The 26,328-nt window shown below is 32.8% G+C and overlaps 1 protein-coding gene and 1 long non-coding RNA gene across 2 annotated transcripts in view; one reads left to right on the top strand and one right to left on the bottom strand.

Moving 5' to 3' along the window:
• The window catches only part of LOC110100808 (rho GTPase-activating protein REN1), a 67,338-nt gene extending 46,730 nt beyond the window's left edge, over nucleotides 1-20,608 (bottom strand). The window contains exons 1-5 of the mRNA XM_020828483.2: nucleotides 20,259-20,608; nucleotides 18,706-18,849; nucleotides 7,528-7,564; nucleotides 2,856-2,932; nucleotides 62-135 (exon numbers count right to left, since the gene is read on the bottom strand). Coding sequence (XP_020684142.1) covers nucleotides 62-135; nucleotides 2,856-2,932; nucleotides 7,528-7,564; nucleotides 18,706-18,840 — 323 coding nt within the window. The 5' untranslated portion in view covers nucleotides 18,841-18,849; nucleotides 20,259-20,608. The remainder of the gene's footprint in view (nucleotides 1-61; nucleotides 136-2,855; nucleotides 2,933-7,527; nucleotides 7,565-18,705; nucleotides 18,850-20,258) is intronic.
• Nucleotides 13,046-13,692, top strand: LOC114579326. The gene is made up of 2 exons (XR_003700259.1): nucleotides 13,046-13,257; nucleotides 13,354-13,692. It is a non-coding gene; the product is annotated as an uncharacterized LOC114579326 (long non-coding RNA).
• Nucleotides 20,609-26,328: the final 5,720 nt, after the last annotated feature.

Here is a 26,328-nt window from a genome sequence, read left to right as displayed (position 1 = left end):
TTATCGCATAATAGTGACAAACTTTAACAAAAAAAAATTTGCAGCCCTCGTAAATACTAACCTCCCTGAGTTGTTGAGTTCAATGCCACCAAGTGTGGGGTTTGGGGCTTCACTTCCTTTCTGAGGTAGCGCGTTCTGAATTCAACGCAAGAGAAACAGTTCAGGATTTGGCAAGCTTGAAAATAAAGCACTTCAAAACATTTTGGAAGAAATAGTTTCAAGCTATAAATTTTTTCATATGTAACTTCTATTATATATAATGAAGCATATGAAAGAACCTCTTTATAAAGATTTAAACAAAAATCTAGCATGAAAGAAAAATGTAATAAAAAGTAACAAAATGAACTGATCAGCAAATGATATTAGCCATAAAGGAAAATCTCTTGCTTATCACAAGAAGTGTTAGCGACTTTCAATAACTAAAAAAAGTTTTTTGTGCATTCCTATGAGTTAGCCCAGTGGAGATGAAGAAACAAAGAGGATTCCATCTTCCATCTTTTCAGCATATCTCCCAATGTATCCAATGGAATAAAACCATTAAATAGTTCTAAATACACCAAACAATCCCATGAACCCTTGTTTCATTGGTGAATTAAAAAATAAAGATAAATATTACAATCGGTAATACTTAGCTGCATGATGATAGAACTTTTATTACTAGAAAAGTAGACCATCTAGAAGACTACATAGTAATACATTTTTTTAAATATTAACAAGCCTATTTTTACAAACAAACTATGAGAAAAAGGTGATAAAGCTTCAAGCTTATTTATTATCGACCAACAACAGCAACAACAACAACATCAAGCATTTGTCCCACTACGTGGGGTCGGCTATATAAATCTTTTTTTTCCATTGTGTCCTATTAAAAGTCAAACTCTCGTTTAAATCTAATAAAGAAATATCATTTCTAATATTTTCTAACCAAGTTTTTTAGGTCTACCTCTACCTTTCTTAACATAAGTCAAATCTAATATCTCTACTTTCCTAATTGGGTCATCGGAAGGCCGCCATTTTATATGACCAAACCATCTAAGGCGACTCTCTATAATCGAACCTTTTCACGTATATGCTCATTCTGTATCCTAACTCTAAGGGTAAAGCCACTCATCCATCTGAATATCCTCATCTCTGCAACACTTAACTTGGTATTATGCTTCTCTTTTAATGGCCAACATTCGGCACCATAAAGCATTACAGGTCTCACCACCATCTTATAAAATTTTCCCTTAAGTTTGAGGAGGGCTTTCTATCACAAAACAAGCACAATGCATTCCTCCACTTCAACCATCCAACTTAAATTTTGCTGATAATATCCCCATCTATTTTACCATAACTCTGAACAATAGAACCAAGATATCCAAACGTGTACTCTTATTAATGACTTGATCGTCCAAAATAACAATCCCCTAACTAGGTCTACTACTACTAAAATTACACTCCATATATTCAGTTTTAGATCTACTAAAGCGAAAACCTTTAGAATCTAAGGTTGACCTCCATAATTCAAGTTTACCTTCAACTCCCTTTCTAGTCTTATCAACAAGAAGAATATCATCACCAAAAAGCATACACCAAGGTACATCCTCTTGCAAATGTCTAGTGAGAACATCCATGACTAAAGAAAAAAGATATGGGCTTAAGGCTGATCCTTGATGTAATCCAACCAAAATAGGAAAATACTTGGTCAAACCACCTTGTGTTTGAACACAAGTAATAGCTCCTACAAACATATCTTTAATGATTTGAATATAAGCATTATTAACTCCTTTCATATCAAGAACTATCCATGGCACTTCTTTTGGAACTTTATCATATGCTTTCTAAAAAACAATAAATAACATATGTAGATCGTCCTTATTCATTCTATATTTCTCCATCAAACCTCTCAATAAATGAATGGCTTCCATAGTAGACCTACCCGGCATGAATCCAAATTGATTTTGAGAAACATTAGTACCATGCTGCAACCTACACTCCATAACTCGTTCCCATAGTTTTAAAGTATGACACATTAGCTTAATTCCTCTATAATTAACACAATCTTGTACATCACCTTTATTCTTAAAAATAAGAATAAACACACTCATTCTCCACTTATCTGGCATCTTTTTAGTCTTCAAAATAACATTAAAAGTTTAGTAAGCCAAGAAATTCCTTCATCCCCTAAGCATTTCCACACCTCTATTAGAATATCATCAGGTCCTACAGCTTTTCCACACTTCATTTTCTTTAAAGCCTCTTTAACTTTGGTTTTACTAATACGCCGATAAAAATAGAAATCTTTATTTTCATTTAGGGTGCTAAGGTTACTAAAGTCAATCGTATTTTCACATTCTTCATTAAAAACTTTAGCAAAATATTTCATCCATCTTTGTTGAATATCATCTTCTAAGAAAAGTACTTTTTGATCTGCATCCTTAATACACTTCACTTGAACTAAATATTTACTACTCCTATCTCATTGTTTGACTAACTTATACATATATCTTTCTGTCTCCTTAGTATCTAATCTATTATAGTATCTAATCTATTATATAAATCATTAAAAGCTAAAATCTTTGCATCGCATATTGCTTTCTTTATTATTATCAACCAACTGGATGAAATATATAAAGGCTATACAACCAAAAGGTTAAAGAACTGCAGTATAAAGCTCCTTTATCATTTCTAAATTCTTCCTACATATAGTATCATGGGTCATAGGGGTCATTATGTTTCAATTTTAGTAAAATATAATCTACTTCTCAATCTTCACGAGTCTTAGCTACACATGATACCTTATTGATAAATTAATAAACAAAAGCAAATTAAAGATAGCAACATAACGAAAAGATCATAAGTGCTCAACTTACAGGGTCGACCCTATAAAACATCAAGGATTTACGAGAAAGAACAAACCACCGTTTTTTCCAAGATGTCCATCCAATTCCTGTGAATCCATAAGAATCAGTTTCAAACTGAGTTTATATAATAGTCAAAATCGCACCAAAAAAGTTCAAAGACAGGAAAATGGACATCTCTATATTTTACATAAGATGTTGGCTATTTTAATTGTCTGGTCGATAATATTTGCCTTTTGGAATTCTCTACATGCACAGTATTCAGGAAAGACCTTTTCGAGTGGCTGAAAACACATTAGAAATGGTAATTATCCATAGAAATAGAGATAGATACAGCATAAACTTCTCAGCTTAAAAAAATGCAGGCACAGAAAAGAACTGTACAATATAGTACATAGCTGCTAAACAAATGTGGCGGCCAGTTGTAGCATCTTCTTTTTAGTAAACCAATTCAAAAAAAAGTAAATTTATTTCTTTCAGTGAGAAAATTACCAAAACAAAGATGGCTGAAGAATGAACAATATAAGTAAACTCCTCAATATAACAAACAAAATTAAATGTGTTTTCCACTGGCAGAACCATGTGATGCCCAGAGTGGGCAATTTCTCACCATAAAAAATAAATTTTCTCTTTATAGGACTATTTGGTAATTCGCCTCCCTTCCCCCTTTTTTCCCTAGTGCCGTAAATCAGGCCTTCCATAATCGCATTAGCTACGTTATCTGCGTGGTTCGTCTCCCTTGAACTTGCCTTCTCGGTCACTCCTCACTGGGTCTTGGAACAAAAAATCATTAAATTTTGCTTATCATATGAATTTATTCACCTTAGCTGCCCCGTCTCACCTCCTTCTCGGTGGCTCAATCAATAATATTATATTATTGGCTCTTTCTCTTATCATGCATCATATAAAATAAATTACTTGGTTTATAAATTTTTTCTTTCCTCAATCAGTTTCTTTATGTTATATTTTTAAGTTTTAGAATTGATTATTTTGAAATAATACAGTAAATAATATAAGATTGCATAGTTACATTTTATTTTACGTCTAACCAATGAAAATTTTGAAAGGTTATTAATAAAGTATTCTAGTTTATACTATAAAATGGTATACAATACGTTACTTATTAGTATATAAAATTTGTCTTTCATATACTAATGTGTTTTGAATTTAGCATATATGATTTTGAAATAATTCGATGAAAATATTTGGTTTTGCGATTAACATTTTATTTTACTTCCAACCAGTGAAATTTTGGTATGGTTATTAATAATTAATTCTAGTTTTAAGTTTAAGGGATTTAAAATCTATACTAAATATTTAATAAAGGGACTGACGGCCAATTACAATTCTACTTTGCAAAAGCCAAAAAAAAAACATTTACATTGAATAGTAAACATCATAAAATAAATAACTATTATCTTTCACTCAGTGCATGACTAAAATTATAATTAAACTCTTCTCAATACATCACAATGATTACTCTGAATAATAAACACTTTTGTTTTTCATCATCAAACCTTTTTATTATTATGGATTTTACCTGGGTTGAGCAACTAATTTACCTCATTTATTGTTTCAGCTAGATCTATTATTGTGACTTCACTTGATGCACAAAAAAGATTTTGAACCACTGCGTAGAAATAATTTTGCAATATACTTAGAGATATCATTTTGTCCTTATCATATTTACAACTTCTAATTATATGATTTAATAGTTTATTTTTCTAATATCACCCTTTAATGAATTTGATTATCATTTTGTTTGTTATCTCTATTTTTTAGGATTTAGCAAATTGATAGATATCTAAAAAGGAAGAAACATATAAAGATTAATAGTAACAATCTTCCTGCTAACCCTAGGGCTTCAATCTTTAATTTAGAATTATAACGTAAATGAAATGGATAAAGTTCAGAGGGCATATTTGTTGAAGGGCCCTCATCAATCAAAATATCATCATTTTCCTCAAACAATGATAGGAAATGTTGTATGCATATTTAATTTGAAATGATTTGATGAATATCTTGATTAGTTAGAATACATTGTGGAAAAAGACGTTGCACTGTCTTTATTGCTACATATTTAAGCCCCGAGAGAAAAATAGTATTTAGTACATACCAAGTTGGTGGAAATTCATTAGTTAGCTAAGGGTTTAAAAACTTGAAGAGAAAAGAAAATTTTCAAAGCCATGTTGGAGAACATAATAGCATACATAAGAAGGCAAGATAAACATACGAGGATTTAATGAAAGTATCAAGAACATAGTCTTTCAATTTCATGGCTGAGCAAGGATGAGAAGAACAAAAAAGAGTACTAGATCATGTTGACTGTAGTTGTTTATTGTATGTGATTTCTTCTACATTAAGGATTGTCATTATGTGATCATGATGAGCCCTCTACATTGAATAATCAAGAAATTTATTTGGAGTTTTTTTCATTTCCTTGTTAATCAAAAGATGTAAAGCAAGTAACATTTGTGAAAGCCAGCTCAAATTTCAAATTAAGTTCGCCAAAGGTTCAACCGTTCAAAAAAAAATTAGTAGTGTTGCAGCTGCTATACTCTTGGCTTCTATAATGAATGATATAGGTGATTGGTACTTCTCAATTGTAGTAGATGGGTTACATAATATCTCTACAAAGAAACAACTAGCTGTTGAAGTGAGATATGCAAATAACTTGGGCCAAGTTATTGAAAGATTTATAGTTATTAAGCATATCGCCTCAACTAATGCAGCTACACTTAAGGCGCCCCTTGAGCAATACTTGTAAAGCATTCAATAAGCATGCACAAGATACATGGTCAAGGATATGATGGTGCATCTAATATGCGAGATGGGTTTCATCGTTTTAAGGCAGCGATACTACATAATAATTTGCATGCATTTTATGTTAATTATTTTTCTCATCAACTCCAATTATGGTTAGTAGGTATAGCAAAAAAATAATTTGCACATGAAGCATTTTTTGATAATACTTCAAGAATTGTGAATATTGTTGGAGCTTCACATGAAAGTATTGATATTCTTAAAGTCATTCAACATGATAAAATAATTTTTTATCTTACCATTGAAGAGCTTAGTAGTGGTTGAAGTTTGAACCAAGAGACCACTTTGCAACAAGCTCTAACACTCGTTGGGGTTCACACCTGAATTAGTCTTATGAAAATGTATGTTTATGTAATAGAAATGCTTGAAATTGTCAAGGAAGTTAGGTTGTATAATACACAATCAATTGAAGCTGTTGTTTTGATAAATGCAATGAAATCTTTTAACTCTATCGTGGCGATGCACTTGATGATTAACATTTAGGAATTACAAATGAATTATCACTGACCTTACAAAGAAAAGATCAAGATATCATATAACAACAACAACAATATTAAGCCTTTATCCCACTACGTGGGGTCGGCTACATGAATCATTTTTTTTCATTGTGTCCGGTTAAGAGTCAAATTCTCATTTAGATCTAATAAAAAAAGGGTCATTTCTAATATGTTATAATCAAGACTTTTTAGGTCTACTTCTACTTTTCTTGACATAGGTTAAATCTAATACATTTACTCTCCTAACCAAGTCATCGAAAGGCTACCATTTTATGTTACCAAACCATCTAAGGCGACTCTCTATAATCTTATCTGCCACTGGAGCTACTCCAACCTTTTCACGTATATGCTCATTTTGTACCTTGTCTCATCCACCTAAGCATCCTCATCTCTGCAACACTTAACTTAATGTTATGTGTTCCTTTTAGCCAACATTCTGCATCATAAAGCATTGCAGGTCTAACCACCATCTTATAGAATTTTCTCTTATGTTTGAGTTGTACTTTTCTATCACACAATAAGCCCAATACATTCCTCCACTTCATCTATCCAACTTGAATTCTATTAATAATATCCTCATCTATTTCACCATCACTTTGAACAATAGACCCAAGATATCTAAAGATCAAGATATCAAAAATGCAATAAAATTAGTACAAGTATCAAAGCAACAATTGCGGATAATGAGATGGATTGGATTGCAATAAAATACTTTAAGTTTCACGTTTTTTATAATATTTTTAAAATTGATGTTCCTAATATGAATTCTATATTTAAGCCTCACAGAAGGTCAAGACAGAACAATGTAGAAATAGCAAACTTGCATTATTATCATGTTAACTTAGTTTACACCATTATTGATATGCAAATTCAAGAACTAAGTAATTAATTCACTAAAGCCAGCACTAAATTGCTTCTTTGTGTGGCATGTCTAACCAAATAATTATTCTTGTAGAGTTATATTGAGTTGATTTCTCTATAATTAAACTTGTGATTTTTTAACAACAATAATCCACATATATTGTTGATATGCTTACAAGCGATGAGTTCTCGTGTTTGAGTAGCATAATGCAACTGTGTCATAAAATGCAAAATAGAATGCAACACTTTAATTATTTTTCAATTTATCAATCACAATAAAATATATGTTTTTTCTTTGATTTTTGTCTTACAAATATTTTTAAATTAAATTATTTATGTTTTAACTTTGCCCACCCAAAAAAATAAAATTGGCTCCGCATTTTAGCATATGTTAGATCAGCGTGATAGAAAGGATAAAAAAGAAAACCAATGTTGTAGATAAGAAAACCAAAAATCTAGCTAAAAGAGGAAATATGATATCCAGTAACTGTGAAAAGACACACCTTTAGATGATATTAACAGAGGCCCACTCTTCAAGATCTGCCAAGTCAGGTTTCAAGAAAGATAACTTAGCAAAAGCAAGATACCAAAATAAAACTAAATCAACTTATTAAGAAATAAAACTCAACTGATTTGATCTAAGTGAAATATCAAATCAATTACAAATAACGAGTTTAGCATGATTATGCATACAAACAGTCATTCTATTAAGCTTAACCAGACATCAAACGAAAGAATTGTCACATATGTTCTGCCAAAGAAACTCCAAAGGTCCTTCGAACGGGCCATTTTAATAATATCTGGTAAAATACAGAGTAATTTACAAGCTATGGCAAATCTACGGTATATTATCTGAAACCAGATAGAGAACGAGAATTACATTGTGAGCTTGGAAACTAATAAGTTTGAGTAAAAGAAACAGATATATTCTGATATGGTAACCTATTCACGTGATTTAGCTGGTCATTGAAAATAAATATTAATTATAACTCTACAAAGATGGTTCAGTGATTTCCACAAGCTAAATGTTGCAGAACCAAATATCTAAATGTCGAGATTTCAGAATCCCTTCAGCTGAATCATAAAATATTTGCACAAATTTCCTTATCAAATAAGAATTGTTTCGATGCAATTTTAAATAGAATCATCAATCAAAAATAAATTACAAATCAAATAAAGAAATATAAAAAAAAAAAATCTGAACAAATTCGATGACATAGAAAACAATAAAAATAATCCTCTGAATGCAAGATCTCTTAAGAGATTCTTTCAAGACCATAACTTGTTACATGAGTCTGATGTTCATATTTTTTAACATGAAAATTAGTATAAATATCTTTATAGACCAAATATTTGCTAATTAGCATTGCATTTACAAACTTTTACCCATATTGTTTGGACTTTTCCGTCAAGCATCTTGAAACTACAAAGAATTTTGTTTCCCCTACAAGTAATATGGGTTTCGAAAATTCACACCCCACTTCTACTAAGAGAATTTTGGTACTTTCCTACTCAAATTTTCAAAAAGCATACTAGATTTAAAATAAAACACTACCCAAAAATTTTGCCCTCATTTCATAAGGACTTTATGATATAATTCTATGTTTCTCATAAGTGTGAACCCTATAGTTAATTCTCCCCCGATGATAAAACTAGCCATTAGAAGCTAAGTACTTAGGGAATAATAGAAGCAATTTGGTATGAGTTTTAAAATTTATCGTCTTACACTTAATGTGGATGGTGCATAGAATGATGATGAACACGATTAAGATCTCATGGTTCCATCATCCCGAGCTTTCGTAATCCTAAGTCTATTTAGTCATAGGAGGTAGTCGACTCAACCTGAACGAAGGAGTTTCCACTGATTGAGACTCACTATCAATATGGCTATCTTCAAGCTCCTTAAATGAGCTCATTTTAGTATTTGAACCTTGTTAGCTCTACTCACTTGTTGGCAGAAAATTGGGTTCACATATTAACTTTGTAAGTCACTACGTGGACAAGATAACTTTGAGAGATTACATTTTTAAATAAATGTCATTTTCAAAAGGTATAAATATCATTCTCATTTTTGCAATTTTCATTTTATTTATTTTAGTTATATTTTTCTGATTAAATGAGTTATAAATGATATGCTTCATGTAAGTATATTAAATCCTAATTTCGACAACCTCCCGATGTCTCCCCTTTGTATGGGCATCCTTGGGAGAGTTGAACCTTCCCGCCTTGCTTAAAAAGTATGTATAATTGGTGTCGTAAAACACCGCAGCTAAGGGTCTTTTATCCCACTACCCTTAAAAAACACATAATTCTTCATAACTTGCACGAGCAAAAAGATAGAATTTACTCATCGTGTGGGAACAACAGATACATGTACTTATTTTGCAATTTTTCACCACATTTAAACAACTCATATGGGAGATAATGCGAAGAGAGCAAAAACACAATCTTTTTTGGATTTTTTTCTCTATTTTGTTCTCTTTATATTAGAGAGAGAAGGAGCAAGAGAGAGAGAAATGGGTAGGGAGAAACGGAGGAGCTGAAGAAGGAGAGAGGATGGAAGAAAAAAAGAGGGACAAAGAGAGAATTCACTCTTCTATTTGAGAAGGTTAGTGAATTAGAGAGAGGGGGAGAAAGAGAGTTCAGTTTGTCAATATAGAGAGAGAAAAGGAGAGAGAGAGAGGGCTATTGAGTTAGAGAGGGAGAAAGAAAGAGAAAAGGGTGAGAAGTTTGGAGAGAGGTTTATCTCTATTTTAGAGAGAGGAGAATAGTAGAGAGTTAGAGAGAGAAAGTGAGCCATGGTCGATGGAGCTCGAACTGGTGGTTTGCCGACAGGTAGAACAATTAGAGGGAGATGAGAAAAATGGATAAGACAAGCAAGTGAGAAGAGGGGGTCGCTGCCTTTGTGGTTGTGAGGAGGAAGATTTTGGAGAGGGAAAGGGGAAGTGGCTAGAAGGTGGGCTCGACGTGGGGACTAGGATGTGCAGTGTGCAGCATGGAGTGACAGGCGGTCACAGGTTGTTATGATCGGCTACTAGAGGGTCAGGTGGAGAACAGAGAGGCTCCAATAAGGTGTAGAGAGATAGAGATGGGTGGTGAGGTATGGTGCCATGGTGATGAATCACTGCATGAGGTGAGGATGGCCAGCTAGGAGTCGAGTGTAGGAGAGAAGAAAGTGATGTAGGACTACAATACTTTTAAATGAATGCAAAAGGAACTTACACAATTTCTTGAATAAAACAATTAGGATTAAAACTATTAGCAACCAAAACGATAAAAGAAAACGTGAGAGGGGTGACTGCGCTTAGGTCAAGTCACATGTCAAATGCTTGGATTATTGAAATAACTTAAAATTTCAATAGCATGCAAATTAAGTAGCTTTCAACATAATCCCTACACTAACAATGAGATTAGAAACATATAAAGCTAAACTCAATTCATACGATTACTAAGCTTGGCAGAGATTGGAGAGCAAGACCTTCACGAATCAAATCAAACCACAAGAGAGAGGTAAACTATGAAAATACAAGAGTAGAAGATTGGAAGACCTTTGTCACGGTTTGGACGTAATCCACCATTAAACGGCACCAAGTTGCACCTCTATGGCTTCGGTGAGAGTATCTAGAATGCACTCCACGTACTCCTCCGACAGTGTGGTCGATATTTGGATTGACGTCGAAGAAAGTTGAGTGAAGGATGTGTACGAAACCTTGCTCGTCGTAGGCAATGTGGTAATCAAGATATGGATCGATCATGCATTGATCTAGTTGTGTTGAATTGTTGTGAGAGGTGGTCCTTTTCTGTACTTTTCGTTTCCCTTGAAAGAGAGAAGTTTCTCTCAAAGATCCAAGTAGGCGAAGGTAAGAGAAGGTGGCCGGCCAAGGGGGAGGGCTAGGGGAATTTTGGTTCAGGTTTTGGGAGATTAAAGTGAAGGGAAATTAATTTAAACACTTCCTAATTATTCCCTTTGATTGAGAATAATTAAAGGAAAGAGAAAGAAGGAGAGGGGCAGCGGGCAAGAGAGGGAAAGCTTGGGAATTATTTCCAAAACCAATGAGGGGATTTTGGAAAGTAATAAGGAGGTGGGGCTTTAGGAGGTTTCGGCCAAGGTGAGAGGGTGAAACATTCGGAAATATTTCCAAGAGAGAAAATTGGATTTAGGAAATAAATCCCTTTGGAATCCAATAGGGGGGTCGGCGGCTTTTAATGGAGTGGGGTGGGCTTATGGCAAGTGTTTATGTCTTGATTAATAGGGAATCTTAAATTAGGTAAGGAAAATTAAATCTCACTTAATCAAAGATTGATTTGAGGATGAGATTTAAAACTTTCCTAAAATAGATTTCGTATTTTAGGAAAATTTTGAATTTCAAATCACTTGGATTTGAATTCAAAATTGATCCTAATTATATGCAATCTATATTAGGAAATAATGGAAAAAGGAGGGAAAAGCCCAAAGTGGGCTGGCGGTTTGTGGTGTGGCTGTGAGGGTGTGGTGGGGACGGAGGGGTGGGTGCGTGTGGTAGGGGAGTTAGGGTTAACCGACGGTGAGGTGGAGTTGTATGGTGGCCGACGGCATAAGTGTATAGGAGAACTCCTAGGCCGACGGCTAATTGAAGGAGGGAGGAGGGGAGAGGAGATAGAGAATAAAGAACCACGAACCCGGCCATCTCCAAGTTTGGTGGGTGATCCGGTTTCCCTCTCCTAGGGATTTCTCTCTCAAGCACTCTCAAGATCTCACAAAGAAATCAAGCAGGGAAAATTTTATCATTCATCATTCATTCATTAAAACCTTAGAAGAGAAACATAAGGGCTATAAATAGCCTCATACAAAAGGACTCAAAATAAAAAGACGACAATGTCCTTAGGGCTTACATACGACCTCCCTTAAGTAAGGGGTAAAAACGGGAAAACAAATACAACATAAATAATAAAAGACAAATACATGAAATGACTCAAAAATACATTGACTCGATCGTGGCCGTAGATCGACGGTCACGCGTCTGATAGACTTTTCACGCCCTGATGTCCCCATCAGAAAGAGTAAATACGGGTTTGCTTGTTATATTTAGTAGAGAAAAAAATGAGAGAGAGAGAGAGAGAGATAAGACATGACAAGAAGTGCATGGCAATTGCAAGGGTGGATGCAACTTCATGCAAGAATTGGGAGATAGGAAGTAATATGATAAAATTTTTATTTTTTTCTCTAGTTTTGATTTTTTAATTAAATTAAAAAAATAAAGATGTGAATCAACTCACATAATTTTGCATTTCTCGTACATCTCAAAATTCATGTCATCTCCTCATGTGCAGGTAATTTGCCTTTTGTCGTTATGAAGCAAACCAAGTAATATGAAATATCAATTTCGAGTAAGTTCAATATTCCTAACACATTGGCATAGTTTATTTCACAAGTGGACGATGTTCAGGTGATTTTTACTCGACATTACGTCCATAATCCGTCATTTTCATCGTGCTTGCCTAAGGCGCACGTGAGAGATACTTTTTTGGTAAATTCAATGTTCCAAAAGTGTCAACGTAGTCCACTTCGCAAGTACCAATGTTTGGGCAACGTTTATGCGGCATCGCATCAATTGGTCATCATTCTCATCACACATACTCAAATTAATAATGAAGCACAAATGAAGGTCGACAAATGTCCCCCAACAAATATGGTATGTTCTTAGAATGAACCATATTTGCTGCAAAATGTTTGACCCTATAGATCTCCAAATGACTGTCTGGATATCTCATTAAGGGTTTCACCATGCGGACTTTTAGAGGAACATATGAACGTCAATGCAAGAAGTAAAGTTAACTTTGAAACATAGATATAACTCATTGTAAGGAAATATAAGATCATTAGAGGTCCCTCAAGGTTAAAGTTATTGACACGGCACTTCACAGGTTGATAATAATAGAGGTAACATTGTTATCTTTTTTTTGTCCTTCTTTTTTTTATTGTTATTTTAATTTTCATATTTTCATTCATATTAAATGACTTTCTACTAACTTAACTACAGGTAGGTTGAGTGACAACTATACTACTATATAAGAAGCAAATCCTTTGGATAGAGTATGGGTTAGAGAGCCATCTTCCCACTATGAAACTTAGCCTTCTCTGATATATGGATGCAAACATACTTGTCATGTGGAGCCTCCCCAAGCCTCAACAGACTGATCAACTAGTGCAACCCCGTGACAATTTCTAACTCTCATAGGAGCATTCAGCTCAGGTATGACTTCTTCTTTTTTGTTCCATTTTTATTTCATGTTTTTGTATCGTCTCTTTTTTATGAATACTAATTTATTATTTAATGCAATTCCTAAAGAAGCGGGTTACAAGTTTGAAATATGTTGAAGAGTGACATGAGATATTAGGAAGGGCAGTGCAAGGAAGCATTCTTAGTTCAACGGCTAAAATCTCTCAATAATATATGGAACAAAACCCCACATCTAAGATAGGATAGATGAAGCTATGAGGTAGCATCACCGCAGGCTAGCGAGCATCACAGCTCAACTTGACAGTATCTCCTCCAAGAGTAGGCATCTTATGAGAGGGATTAAGATCGCTTGTCACTACTATGTCATAGCTTTGAGGCTCTTATTATTTTTTTACTTTTTCTTGTTGGAAAACAAAACTATAAATCTGATATTCGTATCTTTTTTTTACTATGTAAATCTCAAGCTTATACTCTCTTTTTAATTTAATAAATTAAATGTTATACTAAAATAGTAAAATGTAATCATTTAAGAGATTTTTCTCATGCTGTAACTGGCTTTTTATAATACCCAAAATTTGTTCAAAAAGATGAGCGTAAATTTATCCCCGAAATTATACCCCAAGATACCAACTGTTATCAAAGAATAAATTTTTTAGTTCATTATGTTCTACTCATCAAACTAAACAAATTTCTATATAGAAGTATATATTAATTTGCAAGAACGTAAACGTTATTGAATAAATTTTTATTTGCATTTTTTTTCTAAATTTTTCCTTTTTTGTTCATTTATTAAATTCATTGTAGCAAAATCAGAGTTCCACTTACCTATGCATGCAACGGGTGATCCACTCAAGGCTTTAATCACATGACTAGGTGCGGTTGAGAATGCATTAGTGCTAGTGTTATATTATATTACTATATAGATAAGTTAACTAAAGCATTTTCCCATTCCATTCCCACCCGTAGCCAGGCTCTAGAGTGCAAAGCTGCCATTTGCCGAGTGTAGGCTGAGAGTTGCAAAAGAAGCCTGGGAAACCGTGGCCGTGAGGGCTTCTGCAGCAAAAATCTCAAAAATCGGTAGGAAGAGAAGAAAATAAAAGGAAGAAAAGAAAAGGAATAAGAGGAAGGAGGCTGGGGAGAGGTAAGGGAATTAGTTAGAATGAGGAGAAGTTTAGTAAAGGTAAAACTCTATATTTTTGGGTTTATCATAACTTGACTTCAACAATAAAGTTAGAATGCTTTTATGAATGGCAAAGTCTTTATTCTTTAGGTTGTCTATAAAAGAAAAAGAGGTCGGAGTGTTCTGGTGATAAAATTCCCTAGAAAATAAGGTGAGATACTCGATCCCTAATACAAAAAGTAGCAAATTGGTTTAAATATAATTGTTTAGCATTTTAGTTTTATAGTCACTTGTTCAGCATGAATTATTGCATATATACAATGTGTTTTCATATTGTGACATAATAGTCTGGACACTTGCTATGCTAGTTTAGAAGTTATGGAGAAAAGTCATATTGTGGGCATATGCCTGCACCAGTAAAGATGAAAGATCTAATAAGGTAAGACTTAATAGGGGCCGTTAAGAGGTGCTCGACACTCTTTTCTAAAAATTTAGAGATTTAGATCCAACCTTGAAAGGGGGAGCTATAAATATGCTAAAGCCTATAGTCATCCTATGACTTACCTATAAAGTAAAATAAACAAAATAAGCAATATGAAAAAAGCTGAAAGAATTTATACAGTGAATTGCACAATTATATGTTTTGATTATTTTCCATAACAATGACTGTTATAGTAGTTTAAGCATATGCACCATTATTTCTTGTTCTTGCACTAGAATTGTAAATTTCATTTAGCATTCAGCTCACCAGTGGATGTATTGCAAAAAAGGGGAATGAGCTAGCAGGGCTTTCGCAAGAGTTTGATTGCGTTGCGTACATAAGTTTTGGGTGTACATAGTAGACATATCAATAATCCATAATTAAACTTTTGGGTATGTATAAACTTTATTTGAAATTTTAGTAAAACTTTGTACCTTATTTTGATGTGTTTCGAGCATGCTTCCGAATATGAATAAGGTAAAATTCTAAAGAGGCAAATTAGTTGTGTTGGGATAGTTTGGATAGGTTATTTCCGACTCATTTGATCCTAACGGAAGTAGTTTAGGATGGTGTTAGTTAGAAATATATTTCTCTATATTCTCCCTCTATTACACTCCAGGTTGACTGAAGATGGTCAAAATGAGATGACACTTTTTGCATTTAAATAATAATGTACTTTGAGGAACTTCTGTTAAGATTGGCTAATTGAAATTTTTATAGGAATATTTGTTCAACTCAAGGATGTAAAAATCAAACACAAAATCCTCTAGCACCACTCTAGCACCACTACAAGGACCTATTGAGCCAATTGAAATTATCAACGATCTAATACTTTGTACTTGGACTTGTTGATAACAACTTCATTTCAATAGATTTAAAATTTTGCGGATCCCTCTATTCTAGCTTTTAGCATTGATGCACTTGAAAAAGAAATTTGCCTGAGTTGTCCTTATCAGCTTTGCAAAGGTTGAGCATACATTCTTCTTTATGTTTTCTGTTTTGACATATTTGATGAAGGATGCACCTGGGTGACCGTCTTCAAGACTTTTATTAGGATGATAATAGAGAGTCATCGATCCAAAGCTTTCTGCATAACAAACTCATTGATGGCGAAATTCCTTAGGTTCAACCTCAAGCTTTGTACGAACTCCGGGATAACTTTTTCAGTCCTAAGATTTACCCTTTATCAAACTTGTTGAAGAATATAATCTCCTTTGATCTTCGTTTTATACTTGACAAACTAAAAAAAGTTAGGATTCTGATTTGACAAAGATACCAAACACGTCTTGGCATCCTCTTGAGCAATATAACTTTTTGATAATGCCTTGACCCTTTGACCAATTGAGTATAACTTTTTGATATGGGCTACTTTAACTAATCAAATCAGATAGGATGGGGAATTAAAAGCTCTTGTATTGGGCTAACGAAATCGGAGCTTTCTTACTGTGACTTTTCTTATGGCTTGTTAAGTAAGAAAGCATGCCAACCATATTTATTCATGTTGAGTCCGACTTTATACACCCGTTCGAGCCACACACATGAGCTATAGGAGATTGTGTTTTTTCAGCCTGATTTATTGAAGTTTGCACACTTAAACCCGTTCTTGACTTTCGAGGTCTTTGAATGTGCAAATTTGAAAGTTTATTAATTCAACTGCATGAATGTTTTATTAAATGAGGCTTGTCTTCTCGATTATGCATTAACCCATCACCTAGTTCATAAAAATTTTATGGATCTGAGTTACTCTAACGCGTGAAGTTAGATAGGCCTTACACTTAACAACTTTTGTCATCAAGTTGACGAAATGGTGCTTTCTTAATGCAACCTTTCTTATAACTTATTACATAAAGAAACCTGCAAGCGACTCATCTATATTTAGGCTTATTGTGTTGACCTTATCCAGCCGCTCAAGCCCAAGATATGAGCTATAGAAGCTTGCGCTTCTCCAGCTTGATTCATTGAGATTACTTAACTTGAAAATCTCTTCATTTGATTTTTAGAACTTTGGCAAGGTGAAAGGATGAATCTCCAGTTTTTGTAGTCATCATATGTACACTTATTTGAACGCAATAACTTTAACTCTGTAGTTGCATTGTTAGATAAATTGTATTATCAATAATTTTAAATGTTTATTTGGTGAACTCAACATAAAGCTCAATGTCAATCAAAATAAATATTTAGAATATCTCATGTCTTACAAAGAAAACTTCAGCAAATCTGAACTCTAAAAATTTTGAAAATGCCTCTTAACTTTTAGAGGAATTTTCATGATAATCTGAAAAATATATCCTTACATTACAGGAGAGTTCCAACAAAATTTGAACATGCATATCAGTATACAAAAAGGAAAACATTTTTCAATTTTGCAAGAGAATTTTAAAAACAATGTTTTTCAACTTCATGCACAACATTTCTTCAAATACCAACCTAAAATCAATGGCATAGTGAAAAAAAGCAGCCACTAAAGAGGACAATTACAAAATCCCTAAACAACCTCTAATTCAAATTTTTCCTCTCAAAGCAAGGTTTAATTGAGTTGTGGGCCTCATATCTCCAGCCGGCCCCCTCTCTCTCTTCCTCATGGTTCCGCCCACCCCTTTGGACCGTCGCCTATAGCATAAAACCGGTCTAGGACCCCAGGTTGGACCGGTTCAACCGATATGCTCCTACCTTAATATACTTCCTCGATAATAAATGAATCTTCCCAATTTGGCTCAAACTTATCACATATTTTTCGATGAGAGATGATTAGCCTTGTTAGCACCAGGACAAATATTGAGTGATAGTTTGAATATTATATTAGCTTTGTGCCAGAAGTGTTCAACGAATTTTTGTAGGCAAACAAGGTTTCAAGTTATAATGACATGGCAATATTAGTTGCTATCTATTGCAGCTTAAGGGCTTGCATTGGAAATTGAAAATTTTCAAATAAGAGTTTAACATTTGAAGGCTGGAAGGTTGGAATAGGAACCAGGGTTTTAAAAAATGTTTCTGAATGCTTTTAGATGCAAATTTATGACCCACAAAAGCTTAATAATAATGATATTGGCTATTTAGATAAAGGAGGATGTTTGTCTCACCAAGTATTAAAGACTTTTTTCTAAGATGCATTTCATGAAACTGGCAATGCGGCTTAAGTAAGCTTGTAATAGGATCAATTCAAATGTTTAAAAAGTATTTCAATGAAGCAAGTACAATGCCATGTTCATCATTGCCATGAACATTAGTCATGTTTATAAGTATCATGATAGTTCTAAGTATATCACATGGAATGGAGATTCAACACAGTAAAAAGCTGCAAAAAAAACCCAAGCCAATGATTATGTACGTGTACATGAGCATGTACACGCAAGCCTGAAACAAATCACCATTCCAGTTTCCCTATGTTAGGCCACAGAACATGAATTAATATCACTCCACTCGTCCATATACGGTAACCCTTGATTAAAAATGTCAGCAGTAGTTTATATGTATGACAGGACATATCTTACTGTCCAAGATAGATAATTTTCAAAGATGCAAAACTATTATGCATGTTATGGTCAATTAAATTATTTGGAAAGCAAAATGAATTTAAAAACATATATAAAAAAAGGTCTATTTTCAATTTGACAAACAAAAATCACATGATGAAGTGCAAAATAAAGTAGGGAAGACAACTGTTGTAGTGTATAAGCTTGCAAACAATTTTTGTTGCATTCATACAGATGATAAGAAACAATTCAAGTAATAGAGGTGATACATAACTATTCTAATTTTAAAATGATAAGCCTTCTCAGATAAGCACACGTAACTTGAAAAATTTTAAACAAATAAAAGAACTATAATAGAGAAACTACACAAGCAGTATGTAACCTACCTCACAATTACGACAGCTACTTGATTGATTGTCAGAATTTTCAGAGGTTCTTGTTGTCCAAATATTTTGGTCCCCTTCACCACATCTACAAGCCGTGCTTTGTATTGAATTCTCATTCATTTGAAACGAAGCCATCTGTTACAACTGTTAAATACCTAAAAGTTATCACTCTGCCATAACATCCAAGCAAACAGCTTCTGCTTTCAAAGCCAAAGAAACCATCACCAGCCATGATCAATTAGAGTGAACATAAGAAGCATGAAACCTCAACAATAATTTAGGGATGAATAACAAAGTGAGAGTACAGAAGAAAAAAAAAAGTTAAGAGAAACATGCGAAGTGATTCATAAATGAGAGGATTCATTTATTGTAATAAAGGGACACCACGGAGTGCCATTGTGTGATAAAACTAGGGTGAACCCAGTAAATGGAGTTCCTGTATATACGTGTTCAATATCTGCATCACAAAAGAAAAGTTTTCATGTTTCTATATATATGTATGTATATATATATATAATGGAAGCAACCTTTGCATCGTAGTCTCAAGCCAGGTAAAAGTGCCCAAATCCAAAACAAATATAACTCATTCAATATTTTAAGCCAACCAGATCAGTAGACTTCGTTAACAGCCCTGTGCATTATTGTTCATGTTACATAGTAGCAGAAGTTCTTGTCATCGAATGCAAAGGATATTGACATTTAAAGCAAAAAAAAAAAAACATTAATCTACATTAAGTATGATTTATACATTTTTCTTAATTGTTAGGGTACTTGAGGCTTTAGATTTAGCCCCAAATCAAATAGTTGAAAAACAATTTGGCATAAAAATACCCAAATGGACCCAGCCCAGGAGCTCAAAGTATACCAAGGCAACAAAGAACAACTGTACTGGAAGGGATGAACTGCTCACACATGCACAAGCTATGCTTATCAACATAAATTACGAAAAAAAAAAAAAAGGTGCCAGTGAGAAATTCACAACTTCATAAATGATCACAAAAAATTTCAAAAAAAAAAAATTATAACAATGCATTCTTATCCAATAACAATTTCAAAAGCATAAACAGCCAACTAAACTCAAATATTTTCACCAAAGTATTTCACATGATGCAAAATTGTATACTTATTAAGCATTCAGATACATTATCATATCATCCACATTACAACATAAATCCTTGCATTAATGAAACTCTATGAATCGAAGAACGCATAGAATAACACATCCAAAACAGATGAGTGCTAGCGAAAACTTCCTAAATAACCCTGATTTTAAATCTACAGTCATAAATATAACCTATAACTAAAACCTACGATCAGAAACTACAATAATCAATCTAGAAATTAATTTGACCAAAGTTTTCCATTTGCAGGAAAAACATAATGGCGTAGCCAAACTGACAAAAATTTATAGTATAATCCACAATATCTCGAGCAACAAAAGACCAAGGAGGAGAAAGCTACCGAATCTCAGCAAGAAATAAATAACAATAATAAATTAATTGCAACTAGGTTGAAGGACAAAGTTGGATGAAGTGAAGAAGTCGTAGTATTACCCTACGCTCGTCGCCTACGCCGAAATTAGAACAGTAAGGAGAGGGCCACTAATGGGAAAGGAACTTGCGGAGGATAAGGCTCGCAGCAACAGGGTCGAGGGTTGGCAAGCTTGCTGCAATTGCAGCTCGGTAAAAGCCGTCGACGAAGACGAGGGAGGGGGCCTTGAGCGACTCGGTAGATGGATGGGGATCGTGAATCTACAGCTCCAGCGAGCGGTAAGGGACGCGAAGCAGGGAAGGGTAGGGAAGGAGAGGACAAATGCGACGAATCACGGTTTGTGGAAGAACGTGCGATGCCTGGGATGCGCTGATTCGATCCCTTATATAGCGACTGAAGGTGGCAACAGCGCTACGTCCGCTAAACCGTAAAATTCAGAAAATTAAACGGATCGATATAGTTTTAAATCGAATTAAATTTTAATTTGACATGTCCAATATAATTTAGAAAATCAAAATATAATTCTTTTTAGTAATAAATATAATTATTTTTTATTCAAATAAGATGTTTGAAATATATCAAATAATGAATTTTTATTAAAATTTATAATTTTAGTATATATAATAAATAATATACTTATTAATCTTTATATTATTTATTTATTTAGAGATCATAAGTTTTATAATGTACTTTTAAAAAAAGTAGTATGGTACTATTTTTTCATTTGATTATTTTATTAAAATAAATTAAGGATAAAAAATAAAAAATTAATACAAAATAATATCAAGCATTTATGCTACCACATGGGAACGGCTACATAAATCATTTTTCTCTATGTTATCCTATTAATAATCATATTCTCTTTTAAATCCAATAAAAATATTGTTTTAAATATTTTTTAAGCCTTTTTAGGTCTACCCCTACCTTTCTTAACATAGGTCAAATATAATACATCTACTCTTCTAACTAGGTCATCGAAAAGCCAACGATTTATACGTCCAAACCATCTAAGGCGACTATCTCTAATCTTATATGACACTAGTGCTACTCCAGCATTTTCACGTATATACTCATTTCGTATTTTGTCTTTGAAAGTGAAGCCACTCATCCACCTAAGCATCCTCATGTCGTAAAACTTAACTTATTTTTATGTTTCTCTTTTAATGGTCAACATTCTGCGTCATAAAACATTGTAAGTCTCACCACCAGGTTATAGAATTTTCCCTTAAGTTTGAGGGGTATCTTTCTATCACACAACAAGCCTGATGCATTCCTCTACTTCAACTATCCAACTTGAATTATACAAATAATACCGTTATCTATTTCACCATCACTTTAAACAATAGATCCAAAATATCTAAAACATGTACTCTCATTATTTACTTGATCGCCCAAAGTCACAACACCCCCTCATGTATTTGGTTTTAGATCTACTCAAATGAAAACCTTTAGACTTTGAAGTTGACCTTCATAATTCAAGTTTTCATTCAATTCCCTCTCTAGTCTTATTAATAAGAAGAATATCATCAGCAAAAGGCATACACCATGGTACATCCACTGGCAAATGTCAAGTAAAAACATTCATGACAAAAAGTAAAAAGATATGGGCTTAAGGATGATACTTGATGTAATCAAACTGAAATAGGAAAATACTTGGTCAAACCATCTTATGTTTGAACACAAGTAATAAGTCATGCATACATATCCTTAATGATTTAAATATAAGCATTAATAACCCTTTTTTTTTTCCTTGCACTCTTCAAAGCACTTCTCTTGGAACTTTATCATATGCTTTCTCTAAATCAACTCTCTCTCATAGTTTTAATGTCTGACACGATAACTTAATTCCTCTATAATTCACACATTATTGTGCATAACTTTTATTATCAAAAATAAGAATCAACACATTCTTTTTTCACTCATCTAGCATCTTTTTGGACTTCAGAATAATATTGAAAGCTTCGTATGCTAAGAAATTCCTTCATCTTGTAAGCATTTTCACACCTCTATTAGAATATTTTTACGTCCAACAGATTTTTCAAACTTCATTTTCTTTAAACTCTCTTTAACTTATATTTTACTAATACATCAATAAAAATTAAAATCTTTATTTTCATCGAGGTTGCTAAGGTCGCTAAAATCAATTTTATTCTAAAAATCTTCATTGAAAATCTCATCGAAATGTTATTCACATTTGTTGAATATCCTCTTATAATAAAAACTCCTTTTGATATGCATCTTTAATGTACTTCACTTGAACTAAAATCTTAATTCTCCAATCTTTTTATTTGGGTAACTTATATACATCTTTTGCCCTCCTTCTTATCTAATTAATTATATAAACCATTTAAAACTAAATTCTTTGCATCTCATATTGTTTCTTAGACCTCTTATATCTTTCCTAAATTTTTGAGCTTTTATACATAATCCAATTTTTATAACAAAACTTCTTATCTTTGATCATTTCATGCATATTTTGATTCTATCACAAACTATTTTTACTATTTGGAGATTTATTTTTTTGATACTATAAGTACTTTCTTTACAACATTCTTAATATCACTAGCTATTTTTTTCATATAATATTAGCTTCCTCATGCACAATTAAAATCTTAAGATCTTAAAGTTCACTCTTAAAAATATTTTCATTAGTGCTCTATAAATGCCCCATCTAATCCTAGGACAATATATTACTTTATATTTCATATTCTACTCATTAATCCTCTTGAAGTCCAAAACTAAGAAGCAATGTTGGGTATATAAACTTTCACTCATAGTAACATTATAATTTGTTTTATATTAACTTTATAATCTTTGCAATCTAAACGATATATTTTTCTTATAAGAAAGAAATAAATCCGAGTTTTATTATATACGTTCTTATAAGTGACGATATACTCATCTCTTTTCATAAACAAGATATTAGTAATTACAAAATTATAAGCTATAGCATATCTAATATGGTCCAAACGCCTTTATTAGTCGCTCAAACCCCGTAGTCATTATGAATGCTCTTAAAATCTTCTACCCCTCCATAAGAATGTCCATTTAAATATTCTCTAATAAAAAAAATTCTTCAAGATATGCCCTATGTATTAATTCTTCTAGATAATTCAAAATTTTTTATTTTAAACACATTAAAATCTACTTGAGAAGAATAAATACTTATCATATTAATAATCTTAGCATTAACAGAAATCTTTAAAATTGCAATTCTATCTAAAACTCTAAGATGTAAGAACCCTTACATATTAAATATTGCACCCGAGCATCAGTGCAATGTGGCCCTTAAACAGTTTTCACTATATTTAGGTCATACATGTTGCTTCTTATAATAAATAATTATATGTAATCCATAACAACCTATAGTTACACATTATCTTCTTACATAAGTGCTTTATAACACAACGTTATTGTTGAATTAATATTTAAATGAATTGGATTAATTCAATTTAGTATATAATAAAGTATAATAATTTGCAAATTTGAGAAATAATAGAGTTCGCAAAATTTATCAGAATGCTTAACCTAATGTGCATGAAATATAAAATGTAACAACAAAAAATATATAAAAAGTATTATAAAACAAAATTTTGACTTGATGTTTGAATTAAAGCGCTTTGGTGTTGTGCTTTGAAGCATTATGATGCTAGGCTTGAGAGCACAATGGTGCCAGAAACCTCCACCACGGTATTAGAGTCTATGTTATATAGTGATTGTGGATTCAACATGCTGCACTAGATCGGAGGGCTGTAGCGTTAGGCCACTAATATATATATATATATACCCATGTGTAGGAGAAAGGGGAGAGAGAGAGAAAAAAAATCAAATTTGGTCATTTTTTTCGTCGTTTTTGTTATAAAAAGTCGATTGATCATTTTAAGCAACATGAATCTCACTTTAGTTTTCAATAATTTTGAGTTTGACAAATTTATTCTCTCAAGTCAATAAAATATATTCTCTCCTAATTTATCGCATTTTTACTATGTAACTTTTTGTATATAATAGATATGGATATTATAGATATTTTAAATATAATATTATTAAATTTCATTGATTAGAATGAAAGTTATGATTTTTGTAAGCTATCGATTATTATATAAATTTTCCTATATTTATAAATTTCAGCATTTCACATTACATTTCATGCATGAAAGAGAGATTGATGCAACTAATATAAAATAAATATAATGTGGGATCAAAAAATTTAAGTCTCGACCTCTCCACAGACTCCTTTATTCCTTTCAGGTCATTGAGGAGAGTTTTAACGCTTAAGTTTCGAGATAAATTTTTAGAAAGTAGATTGGGTTTTGAATAAAGCATCACCTTTAGATTTTGCCCTTATTTTGCGAGGACTTTATGATATGAGTTCAGGTTTCATATAGGCGCAAGCTCAATAGTTAATTATCACTCCCAATAGTAAGAGAGAACTTTCAATTAAGGATAGTCATCAAACAGATACAGATTATCTAGCATATAGTAGCAACATGTTTAAGTAACTGAAATTTTAATATTTAAAATTAGAAAATTACCACCTTACACTTAAACCGGATGGTGGGGAGGGGCGGATGATGATAGACCCATTTAAGATCCCATGGTTCCGTCATCCATGGTCATCATGGTCCATAGTCTACTTAGTCAGATGGGGTAGTTGACCCAACTTAATAGAAAAATTCTTGACGACAACCATGGGTTACTTTATCTTAAGGTACCTTATAGACCTGTAATGAATATTTGTTTAAGGGGACAAATTTGAAACCACCTTAGCTAAGAAAGGGCTTTATGTCCTATCAATCATATCCTATTGATTCAGCACAATTGGAGAACATATTGACTCTAATCATAACCATAATTTAATTGTGTCATTTGATGGCAAAATCATATGGTCAGATGGTCCTGATCAAAATTATATATATGTGGTACAATTTGGCTGTAAAATTATCAATTAAATGACATATGTCACATTCTTATTGGCAAGAGATGTATTGAGAATGAATCTTAGTGATATTATCGACCAGGCATTCATTCTCTATGAGCTGAAGTGATTTTCAAATTTATTCATTTGGCAAACCATTGCAAAGGTCGATGGATTTTACTTTAAGTGTTTAGGTGTTTTTTTAAAAAAAAATTAAATATTTAGGTTCTGTTAATTATTGGGATTTTGGATTTTCATGAATATCTGGGAATTTATTAGGCATTTTTAAATATTTGGGATACCCTCAAGTTGAGATTTTTTTTTCTTAACACAATCGTCATGGGAGTGTTCATGGTAAACTTCATTTTATTGATTGAACATTGTCGACTATATCTACTTATCGACAAAGGATCAAATTCTTTGTTAGCTATATGCCTTTATTAGTGAATTTTTTCTTAATGAAGACTCTGAATGCCTAATATGAATGATTGAATGTAGAAAATAAATATCTTAGTTGGCACTGTAATCGTATATTTGTTTAATAATTAATTTGAGCCATCTCAACTTCTATCTATTCATGTAGAAGGATTGAGCTTGAACTTAAATTCATTTCTTGACCCACACACCATCCTCATACATCATAATTTATATGTTAAAGGGTATATGTGTATGGTGCATTCTACATGTTAAAGTAATGTGTCACCATGGCACAATGCATTTTGCATATTAGGTAGTGCATTTGCATGATGCTCTTGCATATTACAAATATATGTGCTATGAATGTATCAGTGCGCATTTCAATGCATGAGGAGGGATGTTTTTGTAATGATTAGCTATGCAAATGATCCCTGTTGATAAGTATGATGGGTTTTGATTTTAGAATTGGTTGACATCTTCTGTCTACTTGTATGCATGTTATGGATGTGATGGTGTGACTTCATACTTTATTTATTGTACATCAGCATTATCGTTTAAATCACTTCATCTTTTACATGTTGCCTTTTTCTTTAGTACTTAGCTTGTGGGAGTGTATTTAAACTTGTAAACAAGCAGTATGGTGCGTCAAAGGCCTCCTATCTGTCACTTGCAAATAAGTTTGTATCTAGTGTGACAGACTGGCTTCACAAGTTCAATCCCTCAATTTATCCACAGTTTTTACTATTGATTCCCTATTTTTTCTGATATATGAATCGTTGAGTTGTACTATATGTCATTTG

The sequence above is a fragment of the Dendrobium catenatum genome, unplaced genomic scaffold, assembly GCF_001605985.2.
Source record: "Dendrobium catenatum unplaced genomic scaffold, ASM160598v2 fragScaff_scaffold_314, whole genome shotgun sequence".
NCBI lineage: Eukaryota > Viridiplantae > Streptophyta > Magnoliopsida > Asparagales > Orchidaceae > Dendrobium > Dendrobium catenatum.
This window is presented reverse-complemented; position numbering and strand designations above follow the sequence as displayed.